Genomic DNA, 17,628 nt, shown 5'->3' with positions numbered 1-17,628 from the left:
TGTCCACACCATGTTATTGTTGCTATATCACCTATGGTTTTACATGCGTTAGTGGTTCATTCACTCTCACTGCTGAATAGTATGCCATTGTTTTAATTTCTTTTCCTTAAATTTACCAGAATTTATGTATCCATTTTGCCATTTATGTAGTTTCTAGTTTAGGACTTTCACAAATAGCACAGCTATGAATATTCTTGCATATTGATCACATGCAAGCATTTCTGTTGGGTATCTACCTTGGAGTAGAATGGCAGGATCATAGTATGCGTCTTATTAACTTTAGCGGATAGTGCCAAGTAGTTTTCCAAAACGGTCATACCATACCAGTGGTGTGGGAGAGTTCCAGTTGCTCCACATTGTTGCCAATGCTTGGTATTTTTCGTCTGCTTACATTTTCTATCTATAGAATTTTAGTCATTCTGTTGGGAGTATTTATGAATATTTTTATCCATATATTTTATACCTTATTTTATAATAGGTGGGAATTTAGTTCACTTATATCTCCTTTTTCTCCCTCTTTATGTTCTCTCTTCCTTCTCTTCCTAATTGTAATGGTTATGTTACTTTTAATTCTATTATTATTTACCTTTATAATTCTTATGCCATTTACTTTAGTCATTACCTCTTAATCTTGAAATAAAATTTCAGAAAAATATCTGCATATAGATTTAGAAGGAGGGAAAATTGTTGTATACATACATATTCATGCAAATGCATCAATGAAAAATAAAGAGGGTTTTTGCTACACAATCTTATGAGTCATAATAACATTTAAAGTGTAGGAATCCTGGATAATGGGAGTATTGTGTTTGTTCTGTGGTCTACAGGAAAATTAATAGGAGGGAAAGCAGGGAGGGAGGGAGAAAGGAAGAGAAGAGGGGAGGAGGGAGGGAGAGCGAGAAAGGAAATAGTGCAGATATGTAACTGGGTTCTCTGACCTGCTTTGACCTCTGCAGAGAGGACTTGATGGGGTGTGTAACCAGGAAGGCTTGTCAGCAGATATTTCAGAGAAGATATGTGATTGTTTTTCATTAAGAAGGAGGATAATTTTTCAGGAAGCTATCACCCAGAGAATTTCATCCACATAGATGACCGATTTGCATAAACCAGTATAACCCTACTGCTCCTTTTCTTGATTAATAGTCATGGGCTTTGGGAGAGTTTTTGCTCGAGTTACAGGAATAATTGTTTCAACTCTCACGCTTGTTTGGCTTTGTGTGAGACTCAGCCCTCATGTCTACTGAAGGGAATCTAATCATGACTAAACGCAAATTCTACATCCTGTCTCCTGCTTCATAGGTATTGACCAAGTCTACTTCTCTAAATACCTAGTTACAGCGGCTATGCTTTTAGTGAGCTCACAAAGCAGTAGGCCCCAAATTCATTTAACAGTCACATTGAAAAATTTCTCTTAGTATGCAAGAGTGCCAATTCAGACTCTGCTTCCCCATGCGCGTACAGACTTGACAGAAGGAATTGGACACCATTTAAGATGTCATTTAAGAGAAGAGACATTCTAGGGGAATAGTACACATGATCTTCAAATACCTGATGACTATCATTTGGAAGGGTACATGTGTTAAATTAGTGTGACTCCAGAGTTTAATTGGTGTGACCCCAGAGTTTAAAATAAAGGTGGAAGGCATGGATGCCAGCTCAGTTCATAAGGATGGGCTTCCTAATGTTTAAAGTTGTTTAATGCTTATGAGAAAGAACATATATAATACCGAAGTCTGAATGTTTAGGCAAAGAATGAATGACAGCTTGTTGGTTTGCTAAAGGTAGACTTACAAGCATCTAACTCACTATTTATCTCTTTGATTCAGTATAATGTATTAGACCAAAGCCAAGATACCATCTATTATTGAAAGCATCCTGATTTGACAATATTTAAGATGTGAAAAATTGAGAGTGTTAAAATTGATGAAATATAGTTCATATTCTCTTATTCTATGAGCAGAGTATTTGAAACAAATAAGGCTTTGTAGTATTTATCACTTTCCCTATGTTTTCCCTCCCTTCTTGCACTTCGCTTGAATCTATTTAGTCCCTGGGTACGCTTTTGGGTTTATGTGTTCTGGAAATAACCAAAGGGAAAGATATTTCCTGTTAACTCTTTTGCAGTAAAGTTCATGACCATGTGACTTAGTGTGAATGGGGTTTGGAGAGAGTTTCTTCTGATTGTACACTCAACTGAACACATGGCAGGCTGGGAGGATCATTGAAAGTTCATAGAATGTGTAGGGCTAATGGAAGACTGTTGGGATTTAATATTTTCTTGAGATTTCTTTTGGAATACTAATAAAGCTCACTTTTCAGAACATTTCACAACATTATATTTGATTGATTCATACATAAAGATGTATATATTTGAATTTTTATTTTATGTCAAATATCTATTCTATAACAATATAAATGATTTTTGCCTTAATCTTGTTCTTTTAAAAATTTTTTTTAATGTTTATTTTTGAGAGAGAGAGAGAGAGAGAGAGAGAGAGAGAGAGAATGAGTGGGGGAGGGGCAGAGAGAGAGGGAGACACAGAATCCAAAGCAGGCTCCAGGCTCTGAGCTGTCAGCACAGAGCCTGACGCAGGGCTTGAACCCATGAACTGTGAGATCATGACCTGAGCCGAAGACACTTAACGGACTGAGCCACCCAGGCGCCCCCACTTAATCTTGTTTTAATATGCACATTCTTTAATGCGTAGAAACCATGGAGAGAACAAAAGGTTTATGTCATATTTCCCAGTTACCTTTCTGATGTATTTACATTCACCTTTGTAACTGCAGTGAGTCTTCCAGTAAAGTTAAGTGGCTCTGGAAATGGCTGCTAGCCCAATTTCAGAATTTCAGTGCTGCTGATTTTGAAACGTGTTCTCAGCTTGGATATTGCCATTCTCTGCTAACTTCTAAGAAGAATGATAGATTTTCAAACCTAGTTTTCCAGTTCCCAGCTATCAGAGAATTTGGAAAAAGACAAATGAACATCAGAAGAGGAAAAAGTCAATGTTTTGCTTGCCTGTAATCACCTCTAATTTAGCCTCTTGTATAGTTCCCAGATGTTTTTGTTGTTGTCGTCAAGTGCAAAAATGAAATGCTGAGGTCGTGTTCAAACAATGCTTTAAAACACTGCTCTGGAAAAGGGCAATAGAAAACTCATTTTTAGACCAAAAAGGTAAAAAAATTACATATACAATCACTACTCATTAAATTTTTCTAAATGTGTCTATAAAACTCACCAGGGGCTCTGAATACTCATGGATGTCCTGGTACCATCATTCATGACAGATATTTGATGGCAGTGTTATTTTCCCCTTAATGGGCTGATGTGGGTGAACCAGGGTCTTGTGGCTCTGTGAAGTGAGTGTTGGATTATGTGCCTCGATACATCTGTGAAAGCCCCTCTTAGCTCCTTTGCAGGGCTTTTATCATTATACCTGAAGAATGAACTTTCAAGGCATCCAGGTTAGCACACAGGCTTTTCATCTCCTAGGGAGTTTTCACTTATATCCCCCTTTGTTGACAACTGAAGGAAAAGGCACACATTAACTTTAAGTCATAATGTGCTGACTTTTTTCCACTCCCTAATTGGTATTTAGCTCTCATACCTGGCTAATTTGTAAACTATGCATGATCAGTTTGATTTATTTTTGCGATGGGAGAAATCTGGACTGAATTATTATATTTCCATGAAATATCACTAATAATTTCAAATCCATGAACTTAGATAGGGAGTGAGGAAATGCAAAATGGAGCCTGTGGTTTTCTCATTAAATGGCATCGTGTGTGGTAAACACTGGTTCGAGCTTCATTTTGTTTAATATGGGTGTGTGATTTCCGGACACAGAGGATTGCTTAAAAAGGTAGGAAGTGTGCTCTGTGAGTCGCTTTGCTTAAAATGACAGGATTAATATTAATGTAGCTGTATACACAGGTATGCAGCTGTGGGATTTTAGAGCTCAATATTCCATTCGTGAAAACAAGTCAATTCTGAAACCTCTGCTTCATCAGACTGGCCACTGACAACTCAGATTACGATGTTCATAACTGGCACCACAACACAGATTTCTCCCCTTCCCTCTTAATCCCTTTTCACCTTTTCCTCCTGAAAGGGCCTGGCCTTATTCAGGTTGGAGAGAAAAAGCTCCATTTCAGAAAGAAATGAAAACACACCTGTTGCCATTGCAACAGATAAACAACCAGACAGCTCTTTTCAACCAGGAGGAATTTTAGGCCTTTTTCCCTTTAATAAGGAGCAAGATCATTGTTTTAGCCTTTGTAAATTTGTGACACCGTCAGTGGCTCTCTCTCATCTGATCAAGGAAATTCCTGAACGCAGGATAGCTCAGTCTGGTGAAACTAACTGACACAAAACTGATGAGAGACTTCTGGATTTCCTTCTAATGAGCAGAAGACCGAGAGGTGAACCGAGGACGGGGTGGCGGTATCAGAGAATATTCAACGCACAGAAGCTCACATATCATCCTCATGGCGTTAACTGCTGTATCACCCTTGCCTTGAGAGTGAGAGGGTAAACTGAATACCCTGCTCCTACCCGGGAGAGAAAAATCCATTGGTTTAAGAAGTATCAACCCTCTCTTTCCTTCCAAACACTATCCTTGGCCCTGTCCTCATAGTACGTATAAGTTGTTGAAGATGCTTAATTGTGGTTAGAATCAGCTGGGGAGATTTTAACTATCCTGAGTCCCAGGCCACAGACAGGCCAAGTAAATTAGACCCTGAAGAATATCAGGTTAAAAAAAAAAAAAAATTCCAATGTGCAGCCAAGTTTAAGAAACAGTGGGCCAATCCCAGCAAGTGTGAGAAGGAATTAGTGTGGAGTCTGACAAGGAGATGAAGCTCCCCCAAGGATACTTAGGAGACAGTTGGTGCTGCAAAGAGGGGAAAGGGAAGAAAGAGAAAAGGAAGAAGACAAAGTTGCATGCTTCTTGTCTTTCTCCAAGTCTGCTGGAATCTCCTGGTATGGGTAATTTAGGCTTGCACCTGCAGCTTGGGATGGGGTGTGATTGGTTCCCGGTCCTGGGGGACTGGACTGGGCGGGGTGGGGTGACTGGAGGTAGCTACCTAGCGGCGCATCAATAGCCCCAGGCGTGGGCCGTGTGTCCCCCAGAGAAGGCGGCGCCTGCGGGTGGAGAGCAATTTGGGGGCGCAAAAGGAAGCTGCCTCGGGCGCAGGTGGCGCTCGCAACCCCAGGCGACAGTTCAGCCAATCGCGGGCGCAAGCGCAGCCTGGTGGCGGCGGCGGTAACCGAGCGCAGGGTTCTGGCAGGAGCCGGCGGAGGCAAAGGCGGCGCCAACACAGTGCTGCGCGCAGGCTGGAGAGAGACCCGGCGGCGGGAGGAGGAAGCGAGAGCTCTGCGCCGGGGTGTTGCCCGGCGGAGCGAGGCGAACTTAGCATGGGGAAGAAGTGGAGGGATGCGGCGGAGATGGAGCGGGGCTGCTCGGACCGCGATGACAGCGCGGAGAGCCGCAGGCGCAGCCGGAGCGCCAGTCGAGGCAGGTTTGCTGAGTCGTGGAAAAGGTTAAGTTCCAAGCAGGGATCCACCAAGCGCTCGGGACTCCCGTCGCAGCAGACGCCGGTGAGTGGCCCCGGGAGAGCCCCTAGGTCTCCTCCAACCTCCGCGTGTGACTCGAGCCCTTTCCATGGTGCTGAACTTGCCTCCTTAGGAGCTCGAGCCTAGGAACTTGTGGAGCCGCTACTAATGAAAGTGTTGGGGGCTGTGAGGAGGGGCAAGAAGCAACGAATTCCCTTTCTTCAGCCAGGGGAAGGTCTCCTGACGTCTGTAGTGTCTTTGCAAAAATGGGGAAAATGTTCGAGAGGCGAGGGGCTCACTGTCAGATCATTAGAGTTTTGCAATTAACAGAGCGTGCGAGATATTTGCCGACTGTGTTGTTGTGACTCCTGTAGTCCCCAGGGTCTGTCTGTGCAGCATGTTCGAAGATACTCGGCACCCGCTGAATGAGGGCGGAATAGGAAGGGCATGTCATTTTTTACTCTCTTAACACTTGCTCTTTTTCATCCCACACCCCCACCATGTTAATGGGTGCGTTTAATTGTTTGCAGAATGTTATTTGCATGCGGAGAATAGCAGGAATATCCCAGGTGCTTATAATCCTACTGTTAACATATACAGCGTTCAGAAAACAGTTTTCCCATGCGTCAGCTCCTCTTCAGTGTCTAATTAGTGCAATAAAAGCACTCGAGTGAAATTAAGATAGGCATCGTATTTGTGTAGAGAAGTACAGTTGATAAAAACTTTAGCTGCCTATGCATTTTTAGTATTTAAATACTATGTTTTTCTTTAGTCTAGAGGGAGAGAACTCTGTTCCAGAAGAGTGCAGAGCCCTCCTGTTGCTCCTATGGAACAAGGGTACACCACTTCAACTTAAGAAAAATCATTAAGAACATCAGCGTGTGTGTGTGTGTGTGTGTGTGTGTGTGTGTGTACCTATGTTTTATATCCAGAGGAGTTGACAGCAGATATTGTACTGTGTAGAAGAGAAACTGAATTCATTAAAAAAAAAAAAGAGGAGTACGTAAACATTGAATCTCATAGCATGAAAAATGTTACCTTCTTCTGTTTTTGAAAGATCATCACTAAAGGATAAAAATTAATCTCTAAAAACCAAGATGTTTAAAAATGACTTCAACAGAATGAAATATAAACACGTAAAATTATTGGTGTGTTTATTTTGTTTGCTTTTTCACAAAAACTAAGAGAAAATGTCATTACATTTGAAGTATTTTTCTGATATTTAGTGTTGTGCATAAGTTTTTTTAAAATATAAGATGAATAGAGTACACTTAAAATACAATTAATTTTGTTTCAGGCATTGAAGTGTTATTTTTAAATAAAAGTAGAATTTAAATTTAAATTTTAAGATTTTAATATTTTAAAAAGGAGAATATTATTCTGAAGGTAGGTTTTTCTGAAATAAATTATGTAGAAAATGTAAAACTGATGACTTCTGGTTTCCATCCATTATGTGGAGAATTTCATCCCCCTTTAATAGAAAGTATTATTCAAAATAACTTTTTGTACTGCTTCTTTGATTCTGTTCAACAGGTGTGTATAGAGGCTATATCAGGAGCATATAAAATCTTCACATAACTATAGGCTAGCTTAAATAACTTACAGGTCTGTTACTTAGAATAAAAATATAAGAGAGAGAGAGAGAGAGAGAGAGAGAGAGAGGACATAATAGGATACCATGACAACAGAAGACATCTGGAAAAGTAACTGTGTCCTCCTGTTTACCAAGGGCAATGATGGTGCTATATTTCTCTGCAGTCCTTGTTAATTGAAACATCAGTAATTCAGTTAAAAACCAGTTATGGCAAAAGCCTGTGCATACTCTCACCCTGTGTGGCAAGTTGATGTTGATTTTGTTCTAAAAACCTAATAAGTGCTTCTGGACATGATTTGAACTATCAGAATTTTTTTTTAAAAAGATGATGAGGTTTTGTAAATTTTAGAGTTGGGATGGTGGTTTTTTAATCAATATTTGATTCCATTCATTGTTAATAAAGACTTTCTACTTCATTTGTAAGTGATACACCCAACTTATGCAAACAAGAGGGAGGAAATAAGAATGCTTAAAGCAGCCATGCTTATAAAAGTTTTTAATATTCAAGGTAAGATTTTTTTTCTCCCTCTTAAGGTGAGCTAGTGGTATTTTCAACTTTCATTGTATGCCATGTAAAAAAAAATAGCTTAAACTATAGGGGTTAAAGGAAGTGATTAAAGCAGTTAATGTGATTAATGCTTTTTATTTATTCTTGTGAATAAATACAATATACTGTGATGTAACTTTGGATCTTATTCATTTTGTGTTATACTCAGAAATATTGTGGAATTCATCCTGATAAAAATCATAAGAAGCTTTTTTCCCCCTTTCTTTGAAGACAAAATAGATAAATGTGGAAAAATGTAGTCAATAATAGAACACGGGAGCATTCTTAGCTCCTTCTTTCTTCTTCTTTTGAGAATGTAAAAATGATTATGTAGTTGTTTTATTAATGTGGCCTTTGTTCCTCTCTTTTCTGCTTTAGTTAGAGTCTTAAAATCACTTCCAGTTAAGTTATTCCCAGGGAACAGTGACAATCCATGACTCTGTTCCCAGTGGGAATGATTACATTATATCTCGTTTTCACTAACAACAAAGCATGCATACATCATAGATAATGGGGGAGATTTTCTTCAGCAAGGAGAGGGCTGCTGTATTCTAGATGATCCCGAAATACTTTTATTCTTGATCTGAGTCATGAGGTTTTTGTGTGTGAAGTGTAGGGGAGGTGTGTTTGAATCAACCTTGGTAATTAGATTTCCTATCTACTTATCACTAAGTATGTTGGGGTTTTCTTAGAGATTGGACTGGCCCCATGATTTTGATACCAATATTAGAAATAAAAAAGTCACCTTTCTGGCAGTCTCTTCAGTACTCAGAAAACGGCCTCCTGATGTTCTTTATGGACTAGGGCAGGCCCACAGTAGGACAGTGGGTGCCGTCCTTGCCACAGCTTTCTGGAGCCTGCTTCTATTCCAGCACAGGCAGAAGCATCACTACTCTGTGCAAGAGTGAGAGGAAGTGGCAGCTGTTCTGGGTCCTCATAGTGGTATTTAAAGGCCATGTTTCCAAGTTCTGGCCCACAATAGTGGATGTGTCTAACAAATCAATCCTTGCTGATTTGGAAAGATGTTTTGTTCATTTTTCTAATTCAAGGAACACTCTTCTTTCCCTTTATTTTTAAGCTTTTGGTTGATAATGCACAGTTAGAATCCAGTAATCTACAATCAATATCAAATTATATCCCAAATCGTAAAATTCTGATGGAATAAAGTAGAATTTAATCATATTCATTCCTTGGAATTTGTTCCTCTCTGAGAGTGAGTCATAGATTATTTTTTTTAAATATAAAAACAATGGGGTTTTTTGGTAAACATAAAATAATTTTATATCAGTTTTATAGCTCTAGCAATATAAAAGTTATATATTTGCATTTTACATATCAACTTGTTTCTGGATATTAATATTTTATATAACGCCACTGTTAAATTGGTCAGTAGGCATACAAGTAACTTAAAACTTCCTTGCCTCTATCCTATACTTTCTGGATTTCATATTTCTCCTTGAAGTATTGGTCTTATTATTCATATTACTTGTTTTAATTCTATGCATACAAAAATAGATGGAAACCTATTGAAAGGTGATTCAGCAAGTGCCGTGTGGTGTTAGAAATATCGCATGTTCAACTCAGCATGTAATAGTTTTAATTTTGAAAGGTGATTCCCTCCTCTTGTCCCGCAACTGTTTCAAGGCTTGTTTTCAAATAGATGCAGATTTAATTTAATCTCTCAGTAAGCTTGGAGGAAGGGGAAAAAAAAAAAAAAAGAAAAGAAAAGAAACAGTTTTGAAGGAGTAAAATGATAGAATTGTAATTAGAGTTGTTTTTCAACCTTAGATGGCATGCTTTCTTCTACTAATGCTATAATTACCCTTATCAGCAGGTGCCAACCACAGAACATCACGCCTTGTGCAGACAAGTGGGCAACCAAGAGAGTAGAGAAACAGCAGCTCCACCAAGTAGACAAATCCACTGCAGTTGGTGGCCGAATTCAGTCTTCCCCCAGCTGTTTGAGATGCTATGTGTGCAGGGAGGATTCCATGAACAAATCTGGTTCCCTTTCTGAGACTGACTTGTCCCTTTTGGGCATAGTAGATGATTTCTGGTTATTTGTGACCAAAGCTGCGTTCTTCAAGATCTTATAGTCAATAAGGAAAAGCGGAGTTGAAGGCAGGGCGCAAGTCAGGAAAACCCCTCTCCCAACCAGCTGCCCATTGGAGGATTGTGTAGGTGGTAGATCTTGTGGTGGCTGTGCTAGAAAGAGCAGCAAGTTGGTGAAAAGAATCCTCATTTCTTTTTTTGGTGTTGTAATATGCTATTGCAGTGTCATTAAACCCTTAATGGTTCGTTCTTGTTACACAGAGGGCTCTGCTGGTGCAAGCAGACGAATCCCCTGCAGGGCTAGTCCATTACTGAGTAAACCATTTCTTGACAGGTTGATTTTTGTCTACTGCTTTTTACTCACTGTGTTAAAAAAAATGAAAGAAAAAGGACAATGTATCACTCAACAGTACAGATGTATTTTCTTGTTATTGTGAATTTTTGATGGGGATAAAAGTCATTTTCTGATAATGGTTTATTTTGTTTAAGTATTTCTGAAATGTTATCTCTTTTCTAGTGATTAATACAGCAACTAACAAGCTTTTTCTCATTGATCATAGTGAATAGTGAAATTAACTTAATTTCACCTTTAACTTGAGGATCACAGATACAGTAGGTGGCAGGTGAGTAATTCAAATATTTTAGGTTTTGAGGAGAAAAATATCCTTGTATGGTGATGCTTCTCAATGTGTTTTCAGTAATCCAAAATATATGAGAATGTCCTCCTGCCATTATTTATTGGGATCTTGAAAAACAATTGAATCATTAAAAATCATTTATAAATAGTAGCAAACCGTTATATTCATTTGTCTTGACCAGCTGTGACGGTCTTTGCATTGGCTTTATTTTTTTGTTTCTTTTTTTTTTAATGTTTATTAATTGAGAGAAGCAGAGAGCACAGGTAGAGGAGGGGCAGGAGAGGGGGACGGAGGACCTGAAGCATTCTCCATGCTGACAGCAGAGAGCCTGATGTGGGATTGAAACCACGAATGGTGAGATCATGACCTGAGCCAAAGTCGGAAGGTAACCGACTGAGTCACCCAAGAGCCCCTATTTCTTTGTTTCTTTCATTTGCAAAGCCCAGAGATGACTGGTGGAACAAAAATGAAAGGATTATAGAGAACAGCATTTAGAGAAACTTTTATCCGTCTAACAATCATTGAGCACCTAGGAAGTATTAGGCACTGTGGTGGGTACTGAACAACTTTCCTAATAGAACTGATGGTTTCATACAAGATAGGGATCTGGAAAGCAACCAGAGATATACAAAGTCTAGCTTTATGGTCAGAATATGATGGAGTAAAGATTAAAGTAGTGAATGCCTGTTGAGGAATGGTGATGCAAAATTTAAATCAGAAGCTTCCTGCATTTGATGCCTGATACTTAGAAGACGAGGAAGAAAAAGAGTTGTGTGGATTTGGTAGTTTGGAAAAAGGGCAATAATATCTTTCTCAGTCATTTTAACTGACTCATGAGGGTGGATGCCTGAGTGCAGTGAATAGAAGCCAAGGCCGATGAGACAAAGAAATAATAACAACAAAGACAAATAACACTGTAGAGTACTTCGTACGTGCCAGGCACTCTCTAAGCACATCATGTAATTTATTATCTGTTGCCTGACTTCAGGGAGAATGTAAGCCCCACAAAGGTAGGGCTTTTTGTTTTCTTCACTGATTTATCCAGTTGCCTTGAACAGTACCTGGTGTCTAGCAAGCCCTCAAATATTTGTTCAATGAATTTATTGACCAATTAGTAAATGCATTAATAAACCGTATTTTCTAATTAATATGAAGTAGACTTTAAGTTCTTGACTAGGAGAGCAAAGAGAAATAGAGGCAGAAGAATTTTTCTTTCCTTTTTCTATTGATTGATTGATTGATTGATTGATTTGCAAGATGAGACAGATTTCAACGTGTTTATTTGCTGAAGAAGAACCTATAAAAGGAGGAGGAGGAGAGAATAGCACTGAAACTGGTCCATAGCCTTGGAAGAGATAGGATTTCTTTTAATGGGAGAGTTGAAGACCTACTTTTTGCTTGTTTTCAGTCCTGGCTCTGCCCTTTCTTTGTCTTATGAACTTGCTTGGTTGAAATTGGACCTGGTTGTTAATTATTTTGCAGGTTTTACTTAGTACACATTCAGTCTATAGTGTTGGTAAATTAATTCACAAGTTACACAAAAAGTATGTATTTTTATGAAAACTTTTATTGGTAATTCAGAGATTGCTGAAATGTAACTTTGTATCTCACTTTGGCCTCTCTAAATACCACAAGGATTGTAAGAAAATTCTCAGACCGTTTTCAGAAAGGTGGGAATCACTACTTTAGTTCTCCTGAATATAGTGTTCAGAGCTGACACATCAAACTGCCCATCCATGCATTCAATGTCATGAAATTGCACATTCATGAAAAATACCTCTCTAGAATACCAGAACTTCAACCACAAAACTGTCACACAAAAGGGAACACATTCATGGTAATAACCAGCTAGGTTTTTGTCTTCCCTGAGGTTGATTTTCCTAGGACTTCCTTGGGAAAGAACTTTACAACAGTGAGGTTAGGAGGGAGGGCTCTACAGGATAAGTGTTTCTATGAGGCTCAGTTTGAAGTAGGTCATCTCTACTTTGGGAGTTGTATGGAAAATCCAATTGATTTTGCGAACAATCTGGTGGCTTTGGAATCAACCAGGTCTAGATTGGAATCTTGGCTCTGTTAGTTATTAGCTGTGTGGCCTTAGATGAATTATATTTTTATGTCTTTTCTTCTGAATTCTATCAGGAGAATTCCTTCTTCTTTTTCCACTGAATGTAAGATTCACTCAAGTCCTCTTCTTCTTTTTGTATGAAGTATTTATTTATTTTTATTTAAAATTTAAATTGTCTGAAAATAGAAAAAATGAAAAATAATAGAAAATATTAGGAAAAGAATCTACATATCCATAACACATATTAAGGTTAACAATTTGGCATATTTTCTTCGTATCTTTTTAAAAGAAGTAAAAGGTTATAGGCCAAGTTAAAATATCCTCCTACCATTTTCTTGATTCCTTTCCCAAAGATCAGAAATATTCTGAACTTGAGGTTCATTCTTCTCATATGGCTTTTTAAAATTACCTCCAGTATATATTTATGTATTCATGAAAATGTATAAATAGTATAGTTATGTGTTTGAAAAATTTTACATGAATTGTAAGTCACATTCTTTTACAACATTCAACATTGTATTTTTGGAGATATATGGTTATATATAAATGTTGAATATTATTTTACTTCTTTTTCTTAACTTTTATTTATTATTGAGAGACAGAGAGAGACAAAGCATGAGCATGGGAGGGGCAGGGAGAGGAGGAGACACAGAATCCAAAGCAGGCTCCAGGCTCTAAGCTGTCAGCACAGAGCCTGACACGGGGCTCGAACCCCCAAACCGTGAGATCATGACCTGAGCTGAAGTCGGATGCTCAACTGACTAAGCCACCCAGGCTCCCCAAGTATTATTTTAGTATATGTTTGTACAAGTAATTTATTCATTTTCCTACTATCAAAAATTTAGGTGTGGTATTTTTTTTGTGTGTGTGATTACAGACAATATTCAGTTAATATCTTTGTCCTTGTCTCTGCTTCTTGCAAATATTTTTGACAAGATATAAACTCAGAAACTGACCTCACATTTTGGAAGACATAAGAACCAGGGATGCCTCTGGAGTTGTTTTGCACCAGAGAAAGGTCAAGCTTGTCCAGATCCTAACCTCTGAACAGAGTCAAAATTTGTAAGGGGCTGAAGGGTAGTGGTGCTGGCCTTCCCCTTTAAGATTATATTGGCATTCAAATCAGACAGACTTGATTTTAAGTCCAAGTCAGGTCATTAACTGATTTTGCAACTTACTGTGGGTCTCAGTGCCTTCCATAAAATGAGAATGGTAATACCTGTCTCTGGGATGAATTGTAAAAGCTAAATGTATTGTGTAGCTAGTACATTGTCTGACAAGAGATACTTGCTAAATGGAAACAGTACCTAACCATTGGTATTAAGTATAGGTGTTACAACAAATTCAAAAAGCACAAGTTGCCTTTGTTTGATGGGGAAGAGTTGTTTGTCATCTTCAACTCTTCTAGGATTAGAATGTTGTTAGTATAGCCAAGATGTAATATAAGGCTTATGATTGTTTGTATTGGGCTTATGGTTTTGAAAGTACTTTAGAAAATAAAATCTGCCTGATTTCTCCAAGATGATTGTTTTCCATAGTCGTCCTGGTCCTTGAAATGTCTGTTACTCTACATTTTTACTGAAGGTGAATTTATTGACATTTTAGAGATTAAAATACGAAATTACTATCGTATTGAAATTTAAGACACTCTTTGCTTTTATTATTTTTATCATTGGGGTCTATATTATTGGGTTTTATGGTTACAGAATTATTCTCTTCATGAACCTCAAGACCTTTGGGAAAGAATGTTTTTTTTTAATGCTTTTACTAAGGAGATTTCAACCATATACAACAGGAGAGAGAATATAGTATAATAACTCCATGTATCAATAATCCAGCTGCAACAATTATAAAATCATGACAATTTTGCTTCATCTGTACCTCTATTTTCTATTTCTTCCCTCCCCACTAGATTATTGCAGGCAAATCCCAGATGTCATATTACTTCAAGGATTCCTTATTAAAAGAAAATTATAACACTACTATAAAATTCAAACAAATTAATAATTTCCTAATACCTACATATATTAAGATCACATTTCCTTAATAATTTCATAATTCTGTTTTTTATCCACAGTTTGTTTGAATCAGAATACAATTATAATTGACACATTACAGTTTCATCTGTAAGTCTCTCCTCCTGATCTTTTTCTTTTCTTGTTGAAGATTATTTGTCAAATAAATTTATTTGTCCTATAGAATTTCTCACATTCTGTATTTTGCTAAATACATCCCAATTGTGTCATCTTACATGTTATTCTGTCCCTTGTATTTCCTATGAATTGACAGTTTAACCAGGAGCCTAGATCAGTTTTGTTTTCCACAAGGATACCTCAAGAGTTTTCTATTTGCTTCTTGTTAATCTACCATTGACTAAAGTAGGGGCATACATACAAGTAGTAAATATTTTAGGTTTTAGGTTTTAGGCACCATAAGTTCTCTTTAAACTACCAAACTCTGCTGTTACAGTGCAAAAGCAGTCATAAGCATTAAACAAGTAAATGGGTATGGCTGTGTTCCAATAAAACTTTATTCATAAAACACAGAAATCTGAATTGCATATAATTGTTTATGTCATGAATGTCATTCTTTTGGTTTTCTTAACCAGTTGTTGAAAATGAAAAAAAAGTTCTTAGCTCACAGACAAAGAAAAAGAGGCAGTGTACTGGATTAGGCCCTTGACTAGAGTCAACTGAATCCTGGCTAAGATCCATTGCTTCATTAGGGGATTGCAAATGGTGGTATTACAATTCTGTCTGTCCTTTATCATTTAATAGCTGAAATATTTCTGGAAGTAAGAACACCCATCATCAACTATTCACTTGTTCTGAGTTATAGTTCATACAGTAAAGTCAAGATAAATGCTTGAGAGAGATAGTTTTTTAAAACTTGAACAAATAATAATAGGAATTATGTAGTGGCATTGACCTGTAGGTTTACTTTCAGGCCTTAGATTTTAATTGGGTCACTGTGTTCACTTAACTATCAGAAAATATATGATCTGTTTATTGTAGAGGCCAATTAAACTGTCATTAAGAAATTGAATGTGTAAAATATATTGTCAAACTATTGCTGTATTAAAGTTTTTGCTTTAGGACTAAAAGAAAAAAATCCTGGGCATTGTGTTAGTTTTCTACTACTGCCATAGAAATTATCACAAATTTAGTGGCTCACAGCAATATGAGTTTATTACCATACAGTTCTATAGTTTAGAAGTCTGATGCGGGTTTCACTAGACTAAAATAAAAAGTGTTGGCAAGGCTGTGTTCACTACTGTAGTCTCTAAGGGAGAATCCATTCATTTGCCTCTTCTAGCTACTGGAAGATACTCCGATTCCTTGTCTCCTGCCCTTCTTTCTTTAAAGTGAGTACAGTTGCATCTCATTGATCCTACTTCTATCATTACATTGCTTTCTCTGACCCTCTCTTCTGTGTCCCTCTTCCACTTTTAATGACTCATGATTACACTGGATCTACCTGGATAATTGAGAAAAATCTCTTCACTTTAAGGTTTGGTAATTGACAAATTTAATTCCATCTACAACATTAATTCCTTTTTGCCAAGTAAAGTAACATATTCATGAGTTCTGGGGATTAGGATGTGGACCTCGTTGGGAGGCCAATATTTTGTGTATCACAGGCATTGAGATATTACTATTTGGTTTGTTAAATCTGTACTGGACAAAATTGCAAAATGGTGGTGAAAGACCCTCTCTAAGGTGTCTTTAAATTCATGGTAAATGCTCATCCCTTTGGAATGAGGTTCTGTGGGCAACAAAAGAACAAAATAGATGAAGATTCACTGTACTCTTTTTTTTCCCTTCCTTTCCAGCTTTATGAGCTATAAATAACAAAAATTATATATATCTAAGGTGTACAACATGATGTTTTGATATAGTATGTATTGTGAAGTGATTATCACAATCAAGCTAATTACCATGTCTATCACCTTCCATAGTTACCACTTTTTTGTGTGTGTGGTGAGAACAGTTGAGGTCTACTCTATTATTATTATTTTTTATTTTTATTGGAGAGAGAGAGAGAATCTGAATCAGGCTCTGCATTCAGTGCAGAGTCCAATGTAGGGCTCAATCCCTCCCACAACTCTGGGATCATGATCTGAGCCAAAGTCAAGAGTTGGATGCCCAACTGGCTGAGCCACCCAGGGGCCCCGAGAGATCTACTCTTTTAAGCAAATTTTAAATATGTCATACGGTATTGTTAGCTACAGTCATGATGCTGAACATTCCATCTCCAGATTCATCCTGCAAACCAAACCTTACAATCTTTTGTTTTCTGAGTATTGAGTTCATAGTGATGACTGTAGATGTGGAAATTATCTTTCCCACCAGTGGATATTCAGTAGATGTGGGAATGTGAATGATGTGTTTTGACATACATTTGAATAAGCACCCACTCTGTATAAAACCTCCAAAGCTACAGGAGAAAGAAATGTGAGTAAAACTTCTGGAAGTCTTGTGATGGTGGGAGGGATGAAATTATAATTTGGTGCCTAACATGATAGAAGCATATTAAATATATAGTTGGCAATTATAAGTAAATGATATAACAATTATTCATATTATAAGTATATTAAAATTGCCTTAATTTTATTATTATCCTGCTAAAAAGCTTGGTAAGACCAATCAGAGTGAGAAAATCAATTGATTGGACACATAAACACATGATGGAATTTTCAGTCTCTGATTCACTGTATTGAAGCTTTCCAGGTAAAATAATTTGGGAAATATATATGTCTTCCCAATATATAATTTGGGAAGATATATATATCTTCCCAAAGAGAGAATCCATGCTTACAGAGTGGAGCCTGATGTAGACTCTATCCGACAACCTTGGGATCATTACCTGAGCTGAAATCAAGAGTTGAATGCTTAACTCAGTGAGCCACCCAAGTGCCCCAGTGTATTCTTATTTAATATTTTCTATATAGATGTGCCAAACAGCAATTTTTACTAATTTGTAAATGTTTTATTGAGTTTTTTCACCTTAATGAATGAAAGTAACCTTAACTTAAAAGTTTGAATTACAACTACAATTTTTAAATAGGGCTCTTACTGTTTGTTTTTTTTTTAGTATTATTTGAAGACATCTGGTTTTTCATGTAAGTGCTTGTCTCCTTTACTTAATAGACAATCATTATAACTATAGATAATTATT

At 37.4% G+C, this 17,628-nt stretch overlaps 1 protein-coding gene across 5 annotated transcripts in view; it reads left to right on the top strand.

Annotated features, from left to right (window-relative positions):
- Window positions 1–5,321: 5,321 nt before the first annotated feature.
- The window catches only part of TRPM3 (transient receptor potential cation channel subfamily M member 3), an 803,483-nt gene continuing 791,176 nt past the window's right edge, over window positions 5,322–17,628 (top strand). For 2 of the 5 annotated variants that reach the window (XM_045468653.1, XM_045468651.1), the window contains exon 1: window positions 5,322–5,599. In XM_045468653.1, coding sequence (XP_045324609.1) covers window positions 5,417–5,599 — 183 coding nt within the window. In that variant the 5' untranslated portion in view covers window positions 5,322–5,416. The remainder of the gene's footprint in view (window positions 5,600–17,628) is intronic. The other 3 variants (XM_045468658.1, XM_045468655.1, XM_045468661.1) reach the window with 2 other exon arrangements.

This window comes from Leopardus geoffroyi, chromosome D4 (genome assembly GCF_018350155.1).
Source record: "Leopardus geoffroyi isolate Oge1 chromosome D4, O.geoffroyi_Oge1_pat1.0, whole genome shotgun sequence".
NCBI lineage: Eukaryota > Metazoa > Chordata > Mammalia > Carnivora > Felidae > Leopardus > Leopardus geoffroyi.
Note: the sequence above shows the minus strand (reverse complement) of the source record. Positions and strands in the feature narration are given on the sequence as shown.